We start from the raw sequence: 24,483 nt of genomic DNA, 5'->3' as shown, positions 1-24,483 counted from the left end.
ACTCCACCCCTTTCTCCAACCCCCACCCCAGCTCCACCTCTTCCCATCCCCCCGACCCCCACCTCTTCCCGTCCCTCCCCCTGCCTCTTCCTGCCCCCGCTCCTCCTCCACATGGTGGAATAGCTGATCATGGTGAGCGGGAGGCGCTGGGAAGGAGGGAGGGAGGAAGGGAGGGAGAGGAGCCGATCAGTGGGGCTGTCGGCGGGCAAGAGGCGGAAGTGCTGACCTGCGGGGCTGCCAGTGGGTGCTGAGCATCCTCTATTTTTTTCCATGGGTGCTCCAGCCTCAGAGCACCTCTAGAGTTGGAGCCTAGGCATGTTTTAAATTCCAATATCCTGTGAAGGCACAAGGCTGATCTAGAGCAAGGATAAGCATCTCATCCCTCCTCTTTTGGTAAATGACTTCAGGTATGCGCTAGAGCCCCGTCTCTGTCCATCCCCGTCCAAACACAGCTTCAAGTATTCAGACCCCACCTCCTCCCTCTCTTTGGTATTTTGGTACATACAATGTGGTGGACTCCTTGGTACCTGTGCCTCTCAGATATAGTTTTGGGTAGGTACACTTACACGATATTCCATGGAGTGGCCTCACTGTTTCTTAGTATTCCAAAATCTGAAACATCCTGTGGTTTATTGATCCACATAACCACACTCTGGCACTGATGTTTATGCATTGATGCATTCTTCCCAACTAGTGCATCAAAACTGGAAGTGAGTGACACCTCGGTCTCCAGTTGGCTGGGTTTAAGTACCGCACAGTGAAAGTGCCCTCACATCCACCAGGAACAGCTTCCCTTTCAACTGTAACTGGCCTTAAATTACCAGTTCGATCCTACAGCTGCTGAACAGGCCAAGAATCATAGCTTCACACAACAGATGCTTCCATCCTCCCTAAGCTGAACACAGCAAAGCAGGTAATCAGGTTCTTCCTCCAGGGAATCCACAGTCTAATGCAAGAAGAAAAGGGAATTATCACTACTGAGCCGCTGCTGCAAGAACAAAGCTCATGCTGTAATCTCCACAGGTTACTCCACAAATATGGATTTGCAAATACCCCTAAACATATCGCTTGAGAATACTGTGAACCCCCACCAAGAGTATTCTAGAGCAGGCCCAGGAATCAGAACAAATGAAAACGAGGGGATTCTTGAAGAGTTTGGATGGTTAGGAAACTGCATTTTGGGTTAACAATTTTCCCTTTAACTCTGAGAAGTGATCAATAAAAACAAAGTCTCATCCCTATGTCCTAGTCAGTGGATCAAAGGATTAGAATACTCTTTCATGAGGAGACCAAGAAAGGCTACTCCAGTCCTGGAAGTGGATTGCTAGTTAGCCAGGTACACATCCCAGCTCATTCACCATTACACATACATACTATGGTTCCCCTGAGGACAGGCTTTGGTTACTTTAACAGTTTCCTTTTCTTACAGAAATGCTTCCCTCATCCCGCCCTAAACATAGCCTGAATCACATGTCCTTTCGGGCCCCTCGGTTCAGAGGACTGACATTAAAATAAGGAGACTAGTATCACATCCTCACCTGGCCCCTCCTTCCTCCTCTCCCTAGTATGGTCACAATCTCAAACAGAGATTACTGCTTCCTCCCTACATACACACCAATCACACAGACATTACCAGCTGCCTCCGTCTATTAAAAATGTCATGTTTCCATTACAACCTCCCACTCCTATGTCATAGAATCATAGAATCTCAGGGCTGGAAGGGACCTCAGGAGGTCATCTAGTCCCACCACCTGCTCAAAGCAGGACCAATGCCAACTAAATGTCAAGGATCTCATGCTCATAGTAAGCACATTCAACCCTCCAAACCACCACCAAACCCTGCCCCACCTACACCATACCTTTGGGAGCATCACATACTTTCCCACTCCCTGTGTCCAGGTAATGTAGGACATAAATTACAGCCTACCACACTCCCTACACTTATACATATGGCTCTCTCAGCCTGGACACACCTGGGGTCTGCCCTAAAAGAGCCTAGATGCAGCCTATTTCACAGGGGCAGCGTTGCCATGATCTCATGATTTTATCACAACCCTTGAATATTTGGTGGTTTTGTTAAAACCTCAGGCCCTGGAGACATGCAGTAATGTGAGAATATCAGCTTCCGTTTGAAAACATAATTTTCTAGGCTTCCTGGTTGCAAAGGAAAGCTTTAAAACATTAACCTTAAGGCTCAAACCCCAGGCAGAAAACAAAAAGATCTACAAGGTATTTTTAATATCTCGTGATTTTTGAGAACTTGAGGTTGGAAATACTGTAGAGAGGGAGTTTTCCAAATCTGATTATTACTTCTTTTAACATAGTCAGGGAAGAGTACAACCTGTACAAAGCCAGAATCTTAGCAGGCTGGCTCCTTACTCTGGTAGGGTGTTTTACCAGCTGTGACATTACAGAAAGATAAACAGTGCGATTCCCAATGCAGCCAGACACCTCAAGCGCTAACAAGCAGAAAATAACAGACTGGAAGCAGAAAACAGTACGCCAGTCCTGCTTCACTTTGGGGTGTGTATGGAGGTGTGTAACGGTCCTGTCCCCTGATCATTTGGATATGTGCATGTAAAGGTCCTCTCCCCACCCCACACCCCAGCTTGAAAAGAAGCTAACACAAGCACCTCTGGCAATAACCTGGAGTCCTCAGATCCCCAGATAGAGAGGTTACTTACTTGTATAGTAACTGGAGTTCTCGGAGGTGTGTGGTCCCTACCTGTATTCCGCTATGGGTGTGCGTGCATGTGCTCCATGCACCTGAGACAGGAAGATTTTTGCTAGCAGTGTCTGCTGATCAGTGCCTGTGCCCTTCCTCTTCTCAAGCTCCAAACCCAGGGTATAAGGGACAGCATGAACCTACCATCATCTCCAGCTCCTTTGCTACGATGAATCTTGAGTAAAGATGCGAAGGAGAGGGGAAGGAGGGTGGACAGTGGAATACAGATAGTGACCATACATCTCAAAGAACTCCAGTTACTATACAGCTAAGTAACCTTTATTCTTCAAGTGCTGGCCCCTACCTGTATTCCTCTTTCTACTGGGGAGAAGGGTGCAAAGACTTGTGTGGTGTTGATGAGTAAGGGACTACTGAGACAAAGGATGCATCAATTCCAGAGGCTTGCACTAGGGCAGGGGTCGGCAATCTATGGCACGCGTGCCAAAGGCGGCATGCAAGCCGATTTTTAATGGCACGCTCCTGCCTGCCGGCCCCGTTCAGCCTGCTGCCAAACCCAGGCCGGGACCTCGGCAGGCAGCAGCATGCCATTAAAAATCCTGCCCACCCCGCAGGGGCAGGGTGAAGAAGCTTGGTCCTACTGGCTGCTGCTGTAGGGCAGGCCAGGTCTCCCCTTCCCCGCCTCTTCCCCCAGTGTGCTGGGTTCCTGCCCCTCCTCCTCTCCCTCCCTGCTGCCGATCAGCTGATGGCCCTTGCGGGGGAGGGGGAGAAGCAGAGCCGCAGCGCGCTCGCTGCTCCGGGGAGGAGGCGGAGAAGAGGTGAGGATGGGGCCGAGGTGAGGATGGGGCCGAGGTGAGGATGGGGCCTTGGGGAGGTGGGGATGGACTCAGGGTTATCCTCTCCAGCCCCCTGCCGTGAGCCGCTTTGGGCAGGGGACTCGGAGCACCCCCATCACCCTAGCCCACACCCCCAGCCTCCTGCCCTGACCCCTGCACCCCCCCACAACCCCAGCCTTTACTCCAGCACCCCCCACACATACCCAGCCCCCACACACCCCACGACTCTTGCACCCCCCACATTCTCACCCCCACCCTGAGTACCAACTGGGAGCTCCTGCACCCCTCCCCCACATTCCTACCTGCACCCCTCACACCAAATGGGAGCTGCCCAGGTAAGCACTCCACACCCAAACCTCCTACCCCAACCCTGAGCCCCCCTTTCATTCTAGCTCCTGGCCAGACTCTGCACCCCAACCCCCAGCCCCAGCCTGCTCTTTCACCCCCAGCCCTGTGCTCAGTGCACTCCCACCCTCAGCTCAGTGCAGAGAGAGAGAGGAAGAGAAGGGCCAGAACCAGGGAGAAGGTAGGTACCCGCTCTATGTGGGCGGGGCCAGGATCCTAGACTGGCCGCGGGATGAGTGGCAGCTCCCAGCCCCAGCTCACCTCTGCCACCCTCGGCCTGAGCAGGAAGCCGCCGCTTGCTTCTCAGCCCTCCCAGGCTTCCCGCGCAAACAGCTGAGGGGGAGAAGCTGAGCGGGGCGGCGCGTTCAGGGGAGGGAGCGGAGGTGAGCTGGGGCTGGGTGGGGAGCTGCCGTTGGGGACTCTGCACTCACCAAATTCTCCCCGTGGGGGCTCCAGCCCCAGAGCACCCAGGGAGTCGGTGCCTAAGGCACCACTTTTGATGTGATCAGTGGGGGAGCGGCCGCTCCCCCTGCTCCCCCCCTAGCGACGCTCACCTGCTCCTAGGAGCCAGAGGGACCTGCCGGATGCTTCCTGGGAGCTGCCCCAGGTAAGCACTGCCGGCACTCCCCACCTCGCCCCCCCGGCAGGTGCCTCAGGCTCTTAGGGGCAGGGCACAGTGGGCACCCACTACGGTGGCCCACAAGACCCTCCTGCCCAGTTCTGGGGGCAGTCAGGAGTTCCAGGGGGGCCTCAAGGAACGCGGGGGGTTGGATGGGGCAGGAGACCCGGGGCGGTCCACAACCCCCTCGTGGGGTGAGGAGGGAACCGGTTGTTAAGATTTTGGCAGCTCATTACTGAGGATAAGGCATGAGCAAACTGACATTCATGGTGTGAAGCAAACCTGCCGCAAACCAGGGCTGCTCGCTCAGCTGCCCTCCCGCAGAGCTGTGGTAAGTCACCACTCAGGCATGCAACAATCCAGCTGCACGACCTGACCCTTCCTGCCTTCAGGCAAGCAGTGTGCAGCCTGGGTCAGATGACCCCCAGGATCAGGTATTTCCGCAACTCTGCCAGAGCTGCCGATCAGTCTGTGCAACAGCACTGACTGGCCAGGAACCCTCTTGCTGTCTCACAGTGTGTCAGACTCTCTCACCTCCCAGCCTGCTCCTGATCCAGTTCCTGTTCCTGCCCCAGCCTTGCCTAAGCCCTGTTCCAGTCTTGTCCTTGCGCTACTCTGACCTTGCTCCGATACTGACCTGCTCCAGCCTTGCCTCTGCCTCCTGACCCCCTCGGACCCTGACCACCCAGCTTCAACTTTTGGCCTGTGTCTGAACTCCAGCTATGGTACTGATTTGGTTTGTTCATGGCCTTTGACCTCTAGGCTGCACCTGGGCTCCAACTAAGGTGCTGTTTTGGCTTGTCTACAGACTCTGATCTTGGGCCTGCCCCCAGCCTGTCCCTCTGCCTAGTCCTGACCCTACATCCAGCTTCAACCACCAGTGTGACTACTAGGCCTGACTATCAGGAGGCAGCATCTGACACATGGGCTCTTTCTGAGCTGATTGATCAAACTGGTCATCCGTTGGAATCTGTCCAGAGGTAGGTAAGCTCTGGCCCTGACAGAGTCTAGAGCTGCTCTGATAAATTGGAACTAAAATGCACTTTTCTGTGTTCACGCACATTCCCAGTGATGCTAGATGACTGGGCAGAGATGAGGCTGATGTCAGTAGCTCCTGATGAGATTTCCCTGTCAATAGCTAATTGTCTAGATAAGGAAAGACTGTCAAGCGGTGTAATTAGAAACGTAGAGCCACTACTGATAGCACCTTTGTAAATACTCTAGACACCGTCGCTAGGCCAAAGGAGAGCGCCCTGTATCGATAATGGATTTGATCTACAGTGAACATCAGGAATATCTTGTGAGAGGGGTGGATGTCTATATGAAAACAGGCATCCTTCATATCAAGAGCTGTGAACCAGTCATCGCTGCTTAGGGGCAGAAAGATCGATGCCAGGGTTCCCATCCTGAATCTCAACCTGGATAGAGACACTTAGTTACTGGGAGGTCTAAAATTGGTCTCTTTTTTTGGGGATGTGAAAATATTTGGAACAAAATCCCATTCCGGATGGGGCTCTATGGCTCCCCACTGAAGTAGGGAGTCTACTCTCTGAACTAGTATCTCTTGATAGTGGTCCTTGAAAAGGACTGGGGAAGAAGGTTTTGGAGGGGGAGGGGAAAGGAACTCTATGGCATATCTGAAACGAATGATGTAAAGAACCCATTTGTCCGTTATCCACCATGCAGGGGAAAAATTCGGTAGGCAGCTACCAATTTGGATTTCTGAGGTAGGAGTACATGACATCTGAGTTGGTTCACAGCTCTCTGTGATCCTGCCAAAAGTATTTCTTGATGGGAGGTTGTGGTTGGAAGGAACAGTATTGCATTTGTTCCGCTGCATCCTCTGTCACTTTCATGGTGGTTCATATCCTCTTTGTGGGTAGAAGGGTTGTAATGCTGCTCTGCGCTTGCATGGTTGTCTATGATACTTCCTACTTGGTGATGGAGTGTATTTCTCCAGGAAGAGGAGGGTTGCCCTTGAATCTTTTAATTAGTGTAATGACTTATCCATCTTTAACTATATAAACCGTCCCCATCAAAGGACAAATCCTCCACTGTGGATTGAATTTCTAACCCTGAAAATGAAGCCAGGACTGCTGATGCATGATGATTAGAGACACAAGGTGGGTGAGGTAATATCTTTTATTGGACCAATTTCTGTTGGTGACAAAGACAAGCTTTTGAGCTATCCAGTCTGGCAAAGGTATTCAGAGTACTACTTATGCTAAACTATCTGTTTGACCTTGTATTTAGCTGTGACACTCTGAGAACCTTTCCCAGACACGAGGAAAAGCTCTGTGTACTTCACGCACCTTGTCTCCTTAATCATCGTGCATCAGCAGCTAAATGGACAACTGGTCTGACCCACTATGGACATTCCTATGTTCTTATCAGAGGGAGACCAATAACTTACCACTGAGAAACACTAGCCTTTATAGATTATCCATAATCTCCTAACTCCCCCCACCCACCCCATGATGTCACAAAGTGGTGTATCCTATGCCATGGGGACCTCCTAAACTTATACTGGACCCCTCTCACTGCCTTACTGGGGACCATGGGACCCATGCATGCAATATCTTGAATCGGTACAGTCCCATCGAGACACACATCAGCCTTTTCCTTCCAGAGAACTTTAGCTCCTCCAGGGGCCCAGGGAGGAAGAAATAGAAGAGCCAGATCAGCAGTATTGCCGGTCCTGTCAGTAAAATTGTGGAGAGCCTGAAAAGTAGTGTATTTGGCTCTACCCTTGTTTGCTCTGTATCATATACTTTCCCAGTACCAAGTTGGATGATGGCATGAATCTTGGTGAGGGAACAGAGTGCATCAAAGTTGTCAGTGTACCTAATACTCATATACGCAACACCAAAGAGCACCAGAAGAGATTGGGTGCAGTGCCTTCCTTTGCACCAGTGCCAAAGCACTCAGTAACCACAGTAATTCCTGATGCTCTAGCCTTGGTACCAGAAACAGCTAATTTCAGGTCTCAGCACCAAACTCCCTTCAAGCTCCCACTGTACCTGATTTAGGCTATGAAGTCTCTTCAAAATAGGAACAATGAGGTGACATGCCTTTTTGACAGAAGTTCCCATAGACGATATGCTCCTAACTGTAGGAGAGGAGCGATGCTCTTTTCCTTCTAAGCACTTAAAATAGCAACCGTCCTTCCAGAGTCTGAAGCCAGAGCTTCCGAAGATGGAGCCCAGGAGCTAGTGGACCCATAACTCTCAGGCACTTCGGGACTGCAGTGGAACATGCATACGTAGCAGGTATTGGAGATACGGAATTCCCTGAACAAAGAAGGCATCCGGTATGCCCATCATTTATAGTACCTGCTATCTTGCAAGAGAAGCCATGTTTAAAACCAGGAGACTCAAGTAGAGAGATTTTAAAAATACCTTATGCAAAATGTGCCAATGGACAATTAAACCCACACTAACCTAACTAACACTATTAAAATTTAGAGATTGAGAAAATGATGAGTAACGATGCAACAACCAGGAGCTACCTCTCACACCCTCAGACAGTGAGAAGGAAATGAGTGGCAGCTGGGCTCACAGTGCTCTTCATGCTGTCAGGTCAGGAGCACAAGAACATTCAGGGCATATGCATAGCTCCAGTGGACTGCTGGCCAAAAGTATCCAACCTTGAGTGCATGAATAGTATGCACTCCAACAGTGGAAAATATAAATGGACAAGCTCTCAAAGAAGAACTTTACCAAATCCTACCCCTTCTAAAGAAGATAAAATAAAGAAAATTAGCCCTGAGTGAAGCCCTCCCATGTTCTCATGACTCACAAAAAGTCCTAGGTGGGAGAGTATACAAGAAATCCAACAGCGTACTAGTGAGCACAGACTGTTCTGTGTCACCCAGACCCTCAGACTGTTCCTGCAAACAAAAGGAAAAGGGCCTGCTCTTGGGCTTTCAGCATTTTAGAACTTTCTATTATAGAAACAGAAAAGTGTAGGTAAAAATAACGTGCAAATGGGATCTCCATCCAGTAGGGTTTCCTGCTGGGCATTTGCTTAAGAATTCAGCTTCAGTGCATTTTTTCCAGGCCTGCCACAAAGCAGGAATGTTTCTCTGCATTTAGCAGCCAGTAATTCATTACCTGAGTCCCTGAATTCACTCTATACTCCACAGTCTTGACATAATCAGCTAGTTTCTCCTAGGCAACACAGAAGAAGACAGTCTTCCTTCTGTGGATTATTAGTACTAACTGTTATAGTGGTAGTGCTCAAAGGCAGTGAGGCAAGCAGCTCTGCACAGGGATGGCAAACACTAGTTGACTCACCAGTAGAAGGAGTCAGCTCAGGAATAAGGGGGGTCTTGCTGCCCTAACAGGGCCCTCCAGTGGCCAAAATATAGAATCACAGGGCTGGAAGGGACATCAAGAAGTCCTCTAGTCCACACCTCTAACCCATAAGTATTATCTAGACAATCCCTGACAGGTGTTTGTCTAACTTGCTCTTAAAAATCTCCAATGACGGAGATTCCACAATCTCCCTGGGCAATCTATTCCAGGGCTTAACCACCCTGACAGTTAGGAAGTTTTTCCTAATGTTCAACCTAAACTGCCCTTGCTGAAATTTAAGCCCATTGCTTCTTGTCCTAACCTAGGAGATTAACGAGAACAATTTTTCTTCCTCCTCTTTGTAATAACCTTTTATGTACTTGAAAACAGCTTTTTTTTTTTTTGCAACAGCATTACACTGTTGACTCAGATTTAGCTTGTGATCCACTCTGACCCCCAGATCCCTTTCCGCAGTACTCCTTCTTAGGCAGTCATTTCCCATTTTGTATGTGTGCAACAGATTGTTCCCTCCTAAATGAAGTACTTTTTATTTGTTCTTACTGAATTTCATCCTATTTACTTCAGGCCACTTCTCCAGTTTGCCCAGATCATTTTGAATTTTAATCCTATCCTCCAAAGCACAAGCAAACCCTCCCAGCTTGGTATCGTCCACAAACTTTATAAGTTTACTCTCTATACCATTATCTAAATCGTTGATGAAGATATTGAACAGAACCGGACCCAGAAATGGTCCCCGTGGGACCACACTCGATATGTCCTTCAAGCTTTACTGTGAACCACTGATGATTACTCTCTGGGAACAATTTTCCAACCAGTTATGCACCCACCTTATAGTAGCTCCGTCTAGGTTGTATCTCCCTAGTTTGTTTATGAGAAGGTCATGCATAACAATATCAAAAGCCTTACTAAAGTCAAGATATACCACATCTACCACTTCCCCTCCATACACAAGACTTTTTACCCTGTCAAAGTAGATTGGTTTGACATGATTTGTTCTTGACAAATCCATGCTGACTGTTACTTATCACCTTATTATCTTCTAGGTGTTTACAAATTGATTGCTTCATTATTTTTCTGGGTACAGAAGTTAAGCTGACTGGTCTGTAATTCCTGAGTGGTCCTTATTTCCCTTTTTATAGATGGGCACTATATTTGCCTTTTTCCAGTCTCTGGTATCACACCTGTCTTCCATGACATAAACGTTTCCCAATCTTTACTCAAAATAAAGCATGGCAGCACACCTGCAGCAAGCCCCCAGAATCACCAGAGATTCTGTTCTCCCACCCATGTGAGGATTCCAAAGGTTGGGTGGCTTCTATTAGTCCAGCAAAGGAAATGTCACCCAGTCTCAGTCTATCTCGGAGCTGAGGACACTAGCAGGTGTGGCTCTTTCCTCAGTCATTTCCACACACAGAGAATTCCCCTCCTTCCCCTTCCAGCACTGAGGGCTCTTATATAGAGTGGGAGGAAGAGGAGGGCCTTCCCTTCTCGACAACTGCCTCTGTCCCTGTGAGTGTCTCTACAGTAATGACAGTCAGCTGTTCCCTGCCAGCCCAGGGACAAGGTCTAGATACCCTGTCACTCGCCTTGATCAGGATCAAGATCCCATTATGCTACATGCTGTACAAAACACACAAAAAGACAGTCCCAACCATGGAGAGGTTATAATCCAAATAGGTTTTTATGATTCTTAAAATCAGTGGAAAACTAGACAAGTCCTTATCTCAAGTGGTTACTTAGTCATATTATAACAGCATACATAAGCACTGCAGTATAAAGGCACTGACTTCATCTCCAGTATACAGTAAATCCTGGTTTGGTGGGAAGAAAGAATGAGCTGAGATTTTGCAGCCGAACTGACAACTTGCACATCATTTTCTGACATACAATTACAGAGGTGGGTTCAGTCCTTTGCTGCAGACAGACATGGTTACAGCCAGCAATTTCTATGGATTGCTAAAGATTTAAAAAAAACCACAAAAAACGAATCTCTAGACTACGGACATTCTCAGTTGGGAAATATATAATTTTGTAAAAAGAGTACTCCTTTAATTCATCTAATTCCTCTTAATATTTTGAAGAAAACAAGTTTTATAATGGCCCTGAAGTTAAAATCTGTCACCTACTTATCTCGCATAGAATTTTGTTTTCATATCATTTTTTCCAACAAAGGCAGTATCATATTCAGTCTCTGAAGGGCATAATAATCTGTCAAGCGTTTTTAAGTGCCTTTTTTTGCCTATTTCAAATGGCACTGGCCTAAGACTTAGTTAAGATATCTGTGCAAATGTTCTTTTTCTAATGAATAAAAATTGTTTACTAAATGATTAAGCCTTTTCTGGCTTATCAACAGTGTATTTAAACCTTTTTCACAAGAGCACCCTTCGCCTTTCACAGCACTGTTCAGACTTCTAACTCCTATTCTGCTAACAATGAGGCACAGAAAATACACTGAATGAACAGAATATGGGTGTCAGTTATCTAAGTTCAACATCATCCTGCCTGTAGTGTTACAAGGAATTATTTTTGCCACCTGTGGTGTGTGACTGTCCCTGTACCCCAACAGCTTCTGCTCCCAAGCATTTTACTAATACACCCCTGCAGAAAAGCAGCATGCTCTTAACACTATAGCAATGCCTTGGATACTGGCACAAAAGCACAGTAATAGTTAGTAGGAAATACCCCATGGTAAGTATATAAAGGCTGGCTAATATTGTTACCTAGTGAGAAACAGTAACAATATTATATATATATTTTTATATACTTACCATGGGGTATTTAGTGCTAAATATTACTGTACTTTGTGCCAGTATCCATGGACCCACTGTGAACCTGGGATCTTCCTTGCATTGAAAATATGTACCAGCCTTGAAAAAAAGGGAAATATACAAAAATCTTTATTAAAACTACATTAACAGCCTGATTTCCACCCACAAAAGCCACACTATTCATAGTAAGGTTGCAACTTTGTCCTTAAAATTTTTCTTCCTGAGGCTTGGCATGTCAGTATACCAAAGACAAATTCAGTTTGTCCACTGTTCCTCAGTGCCTGACTAAGGACTGTCTGAACAGCACATAACCGACAGCTGAATGTAAGTGACAGTCTTAGTTCTTATTTCTTGGCACTTGTGGGTTTCAGTCAGACCTTTACCATCATTTGAATGCGATTTTTGTATTTAATTTCACAAGGGTTTCCTTTTTTGCCAGTTCTGCAGTCTAAGATTACTGCTTTTCCCACACTCTCTTTCTGAGGCTATGGCCTTTGGCAAAGAGAATGACAGGGAAAATATTTATAAGCCATAGACCTGTCATAAACTCCATCCAGGCAAAGGATTGGTAGTAATGCACCACTGCCAGAGTTACAGATATCACTAAAGAGCTTCAGGAATTTTCATTTTTAATAAATTTCTCATCAACCAATTTCCCAGACCAACTAATCGAGCTGTCTAAGTCTGCTGGATGTCAGTAAGGCCACACATTGCTTTTCAGCCAGAGAGCAGAACCCATTATGAATAATGCTAGAGTATACGTGAAAGAGATTGTCCTTTCTACAACTTACGGCCTGGAGGCTTCATTATTTCATTGGCCATAATTCAATTTGCCCCTTCTTAAAAGATCTGCTTCTGTGACCCACTCCCCACCCCTGAAAACATGCTCAGCTAATAATTTCCGATTAATGCAATCAATTACTAACCTCTCCCTCAACCCTTACTATTCCCTGATTGGGTCAGAGAGAAAAGGAAGCTGCAACTAGCTGGGGAGGAACAGAAACGGGAGTAAAACAGCAATAAAAAGTAATTACATAAAAATGCTAACCATATTACAACTGTTAGTTTGCTTAGCCCAGTGGGCTTGAGAATTCCAAGTTTCTGCCATTGTCTGTGCTCAGGCAGACAAGAATAATAAAAACAGGGAAAGAATCTTTCAATAAGATTATTAAACCAATGCATGAAAAATAAGAGTTGTCATTACACCGCAAAGAGGGGAGACAGAGAGAGAGAAACTCAGTGAGATTTCTTTCTGTAGATTTGCCTTTGTGATCTGCAAGGTGCTGTTCTCCTGCTTATGCTCTGTTACCCTGGCAACCTACTCCTGTAAAATAAAGATTATTAAAGCGCATATGATTATTTGGCCACTGAATGAATGAGGCAGCGGTTCTGAAATTCCTTATCAGAGAAATTCAATTCTAGGACAAATTGTGTTTTTGCCGCGTCCAAGCTTCCCCCTCTCTCCCACAATACCAATAAAATCATCATCACCACAGCTGTACATGATATCTTGTCACTAATTCTTTCATGCTTTTCCTTTCCCATTCCAGGTTTTATTTTAATTCCATAAAAGCAGGTGCTTTCTCCAGTTTGTGAGATTTTTTTTTTTTTGGTGGTAGGTGGCTTTTTGATTTTTGGTAACTTGAGCCCATTGTTCTTATATACACAGCTAGGAAGCCAGTCAGTGACCTGCTCCTGCCACACAGTAGTAGTTATAGGAAAGATCCAACATTCAGCCTGTGGCTGGAGGAGCCTGAGAGGCTAAGAAGTTTGGAGAGGCCATTATTGAGTGTTGCAGACTTACACAGCAGCCTCTCCCATCCATTCCCTTCCTCCTCGAGCCTATTTCCCTTTGAACTCCATGTTGCCTCTGCTCTATTTTAAAGTTCATCTCAAGAGTGGACAGTTTGGAAGCCAGTCTATGACGATTTTCGGCTAATGCCTTCCCTCCTGGGCATTTAATTGCAGGTGACAATGCTCAACTCCAAAACTATTTATTGTCCCAGAGAAAGACATCCTGCAGTCCCTTAGAGTTAAAAACATGCTGCTGGCCTTTGTAAGGCTGACTTAGATAGCACATAACATTGAGCTGACAGACATCACCCTATGGCTTGTGAATCAGTCGGAAAGAATCTCTCTTAGGTCCTTTTAAGGCACCTACCACTGAGGTAATGTAAACACTGTTTTGTTACTATGGCAATTTATGCTATTTCTACACCACAAATAGATTGGATTTTTTGTGTTGTCCAAAGGTGCTTTCTTCTTTCCAGCTGCCCATTATTCTTATACGTTTGTATTCTGGTAACGCTTGGAGTCTCATTGTGCTAGGGACCATACACACAGAACAAGAATAGGAGACCTTCCCTTCCCCAAAGAACTTACAAACCAAATAAGACAAACAAAAGGTCCCATACTTTTTTCTCCTTTTACCTCTTTGTTCTGTCACAGCCTCTCACTGATAACTGTCATGGCTTCCATTAAAACCTTCCTCCAGTGTCTTACATTGCTCTGAACACCATCAGACTGGACTCAGTCCACAGTGAAGCCAAAAGTGGCTGACACAGACAGTGAAAGGAGCTCCACCTTCCCCTAAAGAGGATTTCATCTGCCAGAGTGGGTGAGAACAGCTGATAGGAATGTTCATGGTGGGTGGTGTTACTTCTGTTAAGGTGTGCACTGTAATACCCTACAAATGTGGACCAAGAAGTAATGGAGAGGTGCCTGATAACAGAGCACAGAAAGTTGACATGTACTAAATTTATGAACAGAGTCAGATTCGGGACCAAACTCATCTCCAGGCCCTTTTTTCAAATAAGAGTCTTTGTTAGTCCAACTTTGCAATATTTCTGATTTAAAAAAAAAAGAACTTATAAGTTATTCCAAAGAAACATTCTCACACTATTTTTACTCCAAGCTTCAATCACTCGCAGAATGCGGCAGATAAACTGGAGCCCTGGGTACAGACAGACAGCACTGCGGAAAACGTGCAGGTGTTAGTCACTCCCAGCACTGTGCAGCAGGTGTCACTACAGCCCCACTGACCTGAGGAATTTGGTAGTTGGGGGTGCATGGAGAAAACTGGACACAGAACAACTAAATGGACAATGGACTTTACATTGGTGAAGAAAAAGGCTGTGAAACATCTACACAAGAAGAGAACAAACACTGATTACATGCCAAGAAAGTCACCATCCCAAGAGATAAGAGCCGAGTTTTCACAGAAAAAGGAAGAGAAAGAAGACAGAAAGGTGCTCTGACCACAGGGAGTCATTTTACAGGCAGCATGATGAGTGGGAATCACAAGGTGGGCCAGCCTTACTCCTCTAAACAGGTTCATCTCATCATCACATCAACTTGTGCAGGCTGCACTCAACCATAGGAAAGGGGAGATTGGAAGAATAAGGACTATAAAACATGAAGTCTTTCATTTGAGAAGCCACACAAATTAACTCCAGTTACAGTCACAGTCACCACAATGGAGGGGGGGAGGCACAGGACTTGTTGCTGCACTCCATCTTGCTTTATTGGGGTGTCTCTGCTCACGTAGGAACAGTGAAAACCTATCCCCTTTATGGTACTGCACCTTTTAATATCTCCTCTTTTTCCCCATGCAGTTTAATTAAAAAAACAATGAACCTTTTAAGTAGCTGACTGAAATATAAAATTGCACTATTCTATCAAAGTTTAACATCTCCACATTCTGAGAGTAGGGGAGAATGCAAAAGAGTATACTAGGTACTTGATTATACACCTTTGTTCCCTCACCAGAAGGCTGGAGACTGAGAATTAAAAATCAGGCCAAGGTAGATGCATCTCATTTACCAAGCACAAAGGATTCTGCTCCTTCAGGTAGCATTTAAAAATTTCCATGGACTCAGAAAGGAAAGGAAATTCCTTCTTTTAATGATACCAAACTCAGAAGTGTTCCTGTTTTTCTTAATGGATAATAACTATGAGCCTGTGCAACTAGTAGCCTTTGTGTGCCACTATTAATGAGCAACTGAAATGCTCACTGGATGCGGCCATCTCAGATTATGAAAGGGATGACAGAATATTTCCAAAGGGAGCAGTAAAAGTCTCAGAGTAAAGTCCTGTGAATGTTCTTTTGGACTAATTTATAGGGAAGAGTGGGCCAGTGATCAGAGAAATAAGCAGCCTTTGAGTTGGGAGAGCTGGGTTCCATTCCCTCTTCTACCACAGACTCCCTAGGTGATCTCTGGCAAGTCCTTAGCCTTTGTGTCTCAGTTCCCAGTTATAAAAGCATTGTTCTACCTCAGAGAGGTATTGTGCAGATAAATACATTGATGACTGTGATGGGGCCTGGCAAGGAATGTACTCCCCCATTAGGAGCCACAATAAGAACTACTTGCATATAATCAAGGAGGCTCCCTGCTGCTTTGGGGAGTTCTGAGGTAAGGGCCTTTAATCTGTTTTCCATATGCTCCTTTCATGGGGCTTCATTAAATGGAGACATACTTATGTTAATTAATGTATTTGATCTCTCATTGCCCACATCTGAACAGCAACACTTGCTGACAACCAGTTGGGATGAAGTACGGCAAGGCGTATCTGCAGTACCACACCTGGCAATGTGGGAGTGCAAAGCGTGGTTCATCACTTTACAGGGCCATACACATGATAACAGGACCTCTTGACTAGTATTTATTTTTTCTAATGTATGAAGAAATATTGTGCTAGTCTTAATTCCTAGAGTCTAATGAAACTGTATCCCTAATACTTTACTCACTACAGCACTCATTTGCTTGCAAGCAGTCCAAAATAGATTAATCACTTCCATACAGTCTTATGGCATCTGCCTGTTAAGTTATCAAGGCACCCATCTTAGCTATTCACAGCCCATTGTTTAAAAAAAGACTTGTTTAGTATTGCTTTTGTCCAGCTATCAATCCCAAATGTGTTCAGGCCATTACAGAGAGACAACGTTGTCTTGTGATTAAAACCAATCCATGTTCTATTCCTGCCTCTGCCATTGTCTCAAAGTGTGACACTGGAAATTTTATTTAATCTTTTTGCCTCCATTTCCCCATCTGTAAAATGCAGTAACTCTGCTGACCCAACTTTGGAAAGCACTTTTAGATCTTTGAGTGCAAGCTCTATATAAGTATGAAGTCTTCCTATCATATTGTGAAGGCCTACATTCTGCTTCTCTCCGTCTACACCTATCAACTGCTGTCTTGCTAAAAGGTTTGACCAGAAGTTAATCACAGATGGCCACTCCATCTTGATGAGGACATGGCACTGTCCACCAACCTCGTCTCTCTTCACACCTTCCTATCATCAAGGCTCAGTCTGCAGGGACCCCAAAAGCATCACGTAGAGCAGTGACGCTTAGACCTCAGTGGTTCAGGAGCCAAATTTGTGATCAGTATTACCCAAAAGAGCCACAAAAGTGTAAATTCATGGTTTCATTTAATATTATATATATATAAATAAAATTCTCTCAGCAAAAGGACTGACCAAGTATTATTATTTTATCCACTACAATTGGTTAATAACATAGTAAAAGCATTCTGACTGGTTAACAATTAAATGACACAGTGTTTTAATATCAGGTGCTACAAAGAGCTGTAGGAGACACATTAAAGAGCCGCTGTCTCTCGTGAGCCTCAGTCTGAGTTAGTCTGACTTAGAGGTTTGAGTTAGACAAGTTACCACTGATCCAATAGCTATGAGATATTGTCATCAACTTCTGGGTTAGGCTCTGTTCTATGTCAGTAACCACAGAGTTTATAGACACAGAATAATAAAAATATAGGCCCGGAAAGGACCTCGAGAGGTCATCAAATTCCAACCCCTGCACTGAGGCAGGGCCAAGTAAACCTAAATCATCCCTGACAGATGTTTGTCCAATCTGTTCTTAATCACCTCTAATGACGGATATTCCACGATCACCCCTAGAAGACTATTCCAGAAAATAACTACCCTTACAGTTAGAAAGTTTTTGCTAATATCTAAGAAGTCTCACTTGCTGCGGAGTAAGCCCATTACTTCTTGTCCCATCTTCACTGGACAAGGAGACCAACTGATCCCTGTCCTCTTTACAACAGCCTTTAATGCATTTGAAAACTGTTATCAGGTCCCCCCTGAGTCTTCTTTTCCCCACACAAACATCCTCAGGTTTTTTTTTTTTTTTTTTTAACTTTTCCTCATAGATCAGATTTTCTAAACCATTTCTCATTTTTGTTGCTCTCCTCTAGATTCTCTCCAGTTTGTCCATATCCTTCCTAAAGTGCAGTGTCCAGAATTGGACACAGTACTCCCGCTGAGGTCTCATGAATGCCAAGTAGAACAGGACAATTACCTCCTGAGTCTTACATACAACACTCCTCTTATTACACCCCAGAATGATATTAGCCTTTTTCACCACTCCACCACATTGCTGACTCATATTCAATTTGTGCCCCACTATAACCCCAGATCCTTTTAAGCACTGCTACCAACTAGTTAGTTATTCCCCATGTTGTAATGGTGCATTTTATTTTTCCTTCCTAAGTTAAGTACTTAGCATTTATCTTTATTGAATTTCATCTTGTTGATTTCAGACCAATTCTCCAATTTGTCAAGTCTTTTTGAATTCTAATCCTGTCCTCCAAAGTGCTTGCAATCTCTCCTAGCTTGGTGTCGTCTGCATTTTATATTTTAGCATGAAAAATCTGGGACAACCATATACACCCCAAAATATATGAAATGTTGAAAATAGTTAAAAGCATAAACCATCACCCAAACCAGACCCCATTCTCATATTTTGTTACACATACAGTATGCAAAATAACTGGAGCAGGATGGGGTGAAGATTAAAAGGAAAAGTAGGTCCAGTCAAGGCACTGTAGTTAACTCATCAAAGACCAAGCCTAGAAAGGAAGTTTCTCATAACACACACATATACTGTAGCATTAAAAGAGAAAGAGACAAGTAGTCCCATAGGCATTGTTAGGCAGGTTTACAGAATGCTCTGCAAACAGAGGAGCACAACACACACTTTCTTTGGTACATCCATGTATAGCAAACAGTACCTGAAGCTCTGCCTCTAGCGTAGCCACCTTCCACTCAGACTCTCTCTCCAGCTCTTCCATCGTCTGAACTAAGACACTATTCTGGTCACTCAGGTCCATTATATAGGACTGGAGAAGCCCCACCTTCATCTGTAAAGGCAAAAAGTAGCTCATCTGTAAATTATCATGAATATCTATTTGACAGTTGCATGCAAATGCCCCAACCAGACCAGGGCCCTCTTGTATTAGGTGCTATATACACACATAGTATGAGACAGTCCCAGCCACAAATAGCTTACAACCTAAAGACAAGGCACAACAACAAGCGTGAGAGACAAACGAAGGGACTAGGGACAGAAGAACGAAGATAACTGTGACAGGAACACATGCTTATGCAGACTTGCTACGTGCACCAACTAGAGACTGAGTCTTTTAAAAAGAGGTGGTAATAAGAAGCAGTGATCTCTCCTGATACTCTAAAAAGAGGTTTGCACAATCATGTAATGAAATTTGGACTGAAGTACTAGATATCCAACTTTGGACAGCGAGTATTGGGACACCTGGCGGAAACATAAAGAACTAGTATTGTTCTAGTAGCTGTGAAGAAAAGGACTCCTCTTCCAAACGGGAAATCACTAGGTATCTAAATGGGCCAGTCCCACAGTCTGTAATTTAACATTTAAGAATAAACAGTGCAGAAACCAGCCTAATTAACAGCTTTGTAAACCAGTTTATGGTATGGTTAGGCTGTGTCTGCACTGGTCAAGAAAAGCTTGATAGAAACCTAACAGGATGTACTATGGTGAAACACTGTGCTCACTATAGTTTTTCTAAGGCACCGTAGCAGTGCTGTCAACCTGGTCTGGCTTTGGGCTAGCTTCTGCCTCAGCTTCCCCTCATTCATGTTGGCTCGCTTGACCTTCCAGCCTGGTTTGGTTATTGCAGTGACTTGGCCCTCTGGCTACATCATTCAAGGGGAAAAAATCCAAAACACTAGAACAAGAGAGTCCAGTAAAAATGCAGGGGTTTTTTGGTGCTAATCCAGCTTTGCCTGTGCACCTCTTGGTGCCCCAGCAGCAACTACCATAGCAATTAGATTACTTACGAACTCCATAGTTCAGTACCGGGGTATGTGTACCACAGTTTAGGAAACCCTGTTACAGTGGATCTCTGAACCAGGACTTTCAAAGCAGGTGCCTTAAGATATTACGACACATCAGCAGAACCTCAGAGATAGAAGCCAGTTTAACCCTGACTGGGTAAACAAAGAGCCTTAAAAACAAACATTTGTTCTTTTGTTGCAGCTGGCTTTTGGGAAGGAGGTTGGTGTTGGAAGGCTCTGGCACTGACAGGCTTTTGCTGAGAGCTTTGAGATCTGGCAGAAAGGAAAATGTTTAACATTGGCATTAGCTCAGCACACATGACCCTTGGTCATTTGGATTGCTAAGGAGGATATCCCTTAAGAGCAGAAGATGAAGCTGTGGAAAAGCTGGAGTGGGTGAAGAGGTTCTGCTTCACAGTCCATTGCAGAGGATGGTTCAGGTTTTGCAAATAAGGCAGAAACAGAGAGAGTCTGGGATGCACTGACTTATTACTAAAGTTACACATTTGTTTTTCTCTTTTAGTCTTCTTCAATTTCTCCTCTCTTAGAGTGTGACAGGGCAAGGTCCTGCTCCTGTCCTGTCCTCTGTTTACACAGAGTGTTTGGAGACGTTCAAGTATTAAATACCACCATTTAGTTTACTTAAATTGAATTCCCACCACCTTTACTGATCCATCCACCACAGAATTTACAATATCAGTTCCTCCTCAGGTCTCTAGCCTGCCTCTCTCCCAGTATTTCCTTCCTGTGCAGCCCTCTACCCTCTGCACTAATGGGCTAATTACCTCTTCAGTCCTCCCCAGCCCATTCTAATCTGCCAATTAGGGAGAGTCAGGTCCACCCAGGCAAATTAATTGGTGTTTAAGTGATCAGAGTGCTGGCTTAGCAGTGGTTCAACAGCTGAGAATGTCAGATTCAGGACAAACTGCTGAGAAATAGGGCAAACTCACCCCACACTGGTGGTTAATCTATCATTAGATTATACAAAGCCAGTAACAAAAGTAAACTTCTGTCTCACCACATTGGTTAACAAGAAGTCAAAAATGCAATCTCCTTAGGCATTACAGCCCTTATTTCACCACCCAGACACTAGACTCTATGATGAGTGGTTATTGAAAACCAGTTTCATCAAATGAAGGGTTCGTCTGATCCCAAGAGACCAGCCACACATATAATCATTGCAAAGTTCTTATATCAGGTGTGTAGCAGTGATGTTTCAGATGGCTGGCTTGTACAGTCTCTGGTGACTTCCAAAAGATTGGAAGCTCCTCAGTCCATAGATCACAATGCTCATTTTAGATGTAAGTCCACAGTCCAGAGAATCAGAGCAGAGAAGAGGCACCATGAATATGTTTACAGGGTCTTTTATACCCTCTGCCACGTGCCTGGAATTTTACTGTCCCAAACAAAAGCCCACAACACAGTTTGTGGAAAATTACTGGCACAATATGGAGTTCAGGGTCACATGCTTTTACATGGCTTACTGACTCACAGGGGCAGCCACTGGCCACTTGGAGGCTAAGGCATCGGCAGGAAGAGCCATCTGGGCGGAATGAGTTTCTTCCATGGCCCACTGTGAGAGTTAAGTGTCTTTGATGGGCCAGCAACTTGAATAGTCCACTCACAATATGCTGGCTAGACTGGATGTAAACTACTTTGTGGGTGTTACCCCAGGAACAAACACAATGGTGATACAGATATATAGCCAATATTCATCACTTCAGATACAAAACGATTAAACAGGATAATCATCTTTAGCGAATAACTTTTCCATTGACACCTTACATGATATACTTGGTACAAGATTTGTTGCGATTGTCTAACAGTAGCAATATCAATGATATACATGGTCATATTTCAATCATGTAGCATCACACCCTTCAGTCAAGTTTTGACAGCTCTTGCTCTTCGCCTCCCAGCATTCTTGTCAAGTGCATCTTCCAAGCAGCCATCAACCTTGATGTCTTACTTCAGTGTCTCAAATCACATTTTTTCTAGGCCTTTGTCCTGTGACTACTAGCTTTTGTACTCTCTGACCAATATATCCCACATCTCATTGTTTCACATGACCCAGCCATCTCAGTTGATACTCCTTCAGCTATTCTGGGGGCACTATGATTCATACTATTTCATTGTGTAGCCTATGAGCTCTCCTCTTACCCAGCATCCACCTGAGCATTCTCATTTTGGCAGTGTGAAGTAGTTGTTCTTCTCTTTTTCTCATTAGCCAGCATTCCAACCTGTATGTCATGGCTGGCCTAAGCATGATCTTACATACTTTGCTCTTTAGTTTACTTGGCATATTTTTATTGCAGAGAATTCCTGTCAACTCCCTCCAGTTACGCAAAGAGCTCTTCATGCAGCTCCTAACACCCGCATCCACATTCCCATCATAGCTCAACACTGAAGTATTTAAACTGTTGCACGGTCTTTAACCCTGTGCCATCTAGTTTTATTGACTTCTTGTTGTCCCTCTCAATGAAGCATTGCATGTATTCCACCATTTGTCAGCTGATTCGTAAGCCATTTTCTTCTAATGCAGTCTTCCATAGTTCCCACTTATAAAATACCCGTATGAAATCTGGACTGCCTTGACGACACCACGAAGGGTTCAGTCTTGATCCGTAGGTAACATCTCCTGTTTGAAGCAAGTTGTGTATTTCTTTCCATTTCTCTTTTTATCCAAATGTGCAGTACACCACTTAACTTCACAAGAAACTGCTGTTATTTGGGAAAAACTACTGTCTGGACTCCTGGCCTTTTAAGTGCCATATCCCTCTCAACAAGTGTAGGAAGGATTACAGTGGTGGGGAAGCCTAAACTTTTATAAGGGCTCATCATATAAAAGTTGACATTCAGAAAACAATTCCTCATCTCCACCACAGTGATTAATTCAGACACGTGGATTATGTATTTAGCTACTTTTCTGTGTTGACTGCTTTACTGTTTTCTTCAGAGATAAAACCTGCATTTCTTCAGCCTGTTGTATAATGACAGATAACTGTTTTTTAAACTTTGTTTGTGTGGAGCAATGACCAAATCCAGTGTCTAGATATCTTAATGCTGCTGAAAGGGATATGACCTAGAACTGGTTTCCACCTGAAGCTTTAAAAAGGACAGATGAATGGCAGTTGTGTTGTTACCTACATATTTAATTATATGTTTATTTGCCATATATTATTCAGTCGCTGGATGTCTCTGTATGCTTTAGAAAAGGAGTACTTGTGGCACCTTAGAGACTAACCAATTTATTTGAGCATAAGCTTTCATGAGCTACAGCTCACTTCATCGGATGCATACTGTGGAAACTGCAGAAGACATTATAACTTTAGAGAGATCCAGGCCACACGTGGTTCCTGGTAAACAACAAAGACAAAGGCTGGTACTGAAGCTGTGTAGAAGCCAGTTGCAGTTGTTTTACGTAATAAATGCCTTTAAAAAAGTATGTGATGCCATATATCATGAAAGACCTTATATTCTCCTTATGTTTACTGGAAATACAGAGGTCAATTATATTAACCTTGGTAACTCTATTCCATAGACATAACCTATAAAGAAAGGCTGTATAACTGAGCTCCCCCCTGCTCCTCCCCCCACATGTCATATTTAAGAAGTATACTTAACTTTTTCTTAAGAATTTCTTAACTTTTCTAGGTTTACCTCAGAACCTGAATATTCCACAAGCCTAGCTCTTTGTAAGGGTTCTGTTGCACCTCAGCAAAACAATACTCAATAATGGGGTCTTGAACTAGGTCCATTTCCACTGCTGGAGAGAAACTGGTGTCACAGAATCAGGTATGGTATAAAAATGGTTACTTAGCAGTTCTGTAACTGTTGTTCTTTGGGATGTGGGTTCAGACGTATTGCACTCAGGTGCATCTGTGATGAATGCACTAGTTGGAAACCTTTTCCCCCACAGCAGTACCCATCAGTGTGATGCATGTGCCCTACACCTCCTCATGGATCCCATGCCCTATGCCTCCTATGGCCCCTTCCAAGACAATATAAGGGCAGCACCACCCCAATACCCCTCAGTTCCTTTGCACCGGAGTGAGTGGCTAAAGACTCCCTTGGAAAGAGGATGGAGGATTGATTGTGGAATACATGTCTGCACTCACATCTCAAAGAACAAGTTACAGAACAAGTACTTAACCATTTCAACTTCTTCAAGTGATTGCAGATGTGTACTCCACTCAGATGAGTCCCAAGCAGTACTATTTGGAGGTGGGTTCAGAGTCTACTTGAACAATGATTAAAATACAACTTTGCCAAAGTTCACATCTGACCCAGAGGCCATTGTGACTGCATTATGCTGAGCAAATGTATGTACTGAGGACCAAATAGCAGCCCTACAGATGTCCAGAATGGGAGCATCCTTGAGGAAAGCAATTGATGGAGCCTGGGCCCTTGTAGAATGGGGTAAGAGTCTTTGAAGAAGAGGAATATTGGCTACATCATATGGCACTGTAATGCAAGAGGTCGGTCCAGCGAGAGAGATTTTGTTCTGACACTGTCAAGCCTTTCATGTGATCTGTATAGGACACAAAAAGGCAAGGAGACTGAAGGACTTGGACCTGTCCAGATAAAAAACCAGCACTCTCCTAATCTCTAACCTTGTCTACACTACAAAATTACTCCGATTTTACAGAAGTCTATTTTGGGAACAGATTGTATAAAGTCAAGTGCATGCATCCACACTAAGCACATTAATTCGGCGGTGTGCGTCCACAGTACTGTGGCAAGCGTCGATATTCCGAGCAGTGCACTGTGGGTAGCTATCCCACAGTTCCTGTAGTCCCAG

General features: G+C 44.6%; 1 protein-coding gene across 1 annotated transcript in view; it reads right to left on the bottom strand.

The window, feature by feature from the left end:
- Positions 1–856: 856 nt before the first annotated feature.
- LOC144273009 (uncharacterized) overlaps positions 857–24,483 on the bottom strand; it is a 117,548-nt gene continuing 93,921 nt past the window's right edge. The window contains exons 3-4 of the mRNA XM_077831443.1: positions 18,602–18,730; positions 857–946 (exon numbers count right to left, since the gene is read on the bottom strand). Coding sequence (XP_077687569.1) covers positions 857–946; positions 18,602–18,730 — 219 coding nt within the window. The remainder of the gene's footprint in view (positions 947–18,601; positions 18,731–24,483) is intronic.

The sequence above is a fragment of the Eretmochelys imbricata genome, chromosome 12 (genome assembly GCF_965152235.1).
Source record: "Eretmochelys imbricata isolate rEreImb1 chromosome 12, rEreImb1.hap1, whole genome shotgun sequence".
Lineage (NCBI taxonomy): Eukaryota > Metazoa > Chordata > Testudines > Cheloniidae > Eretmochelys > Eretmochelys imbricata.
This window is presented reverse-complemented; position numbering and strand designations above follow the sequence as displayed.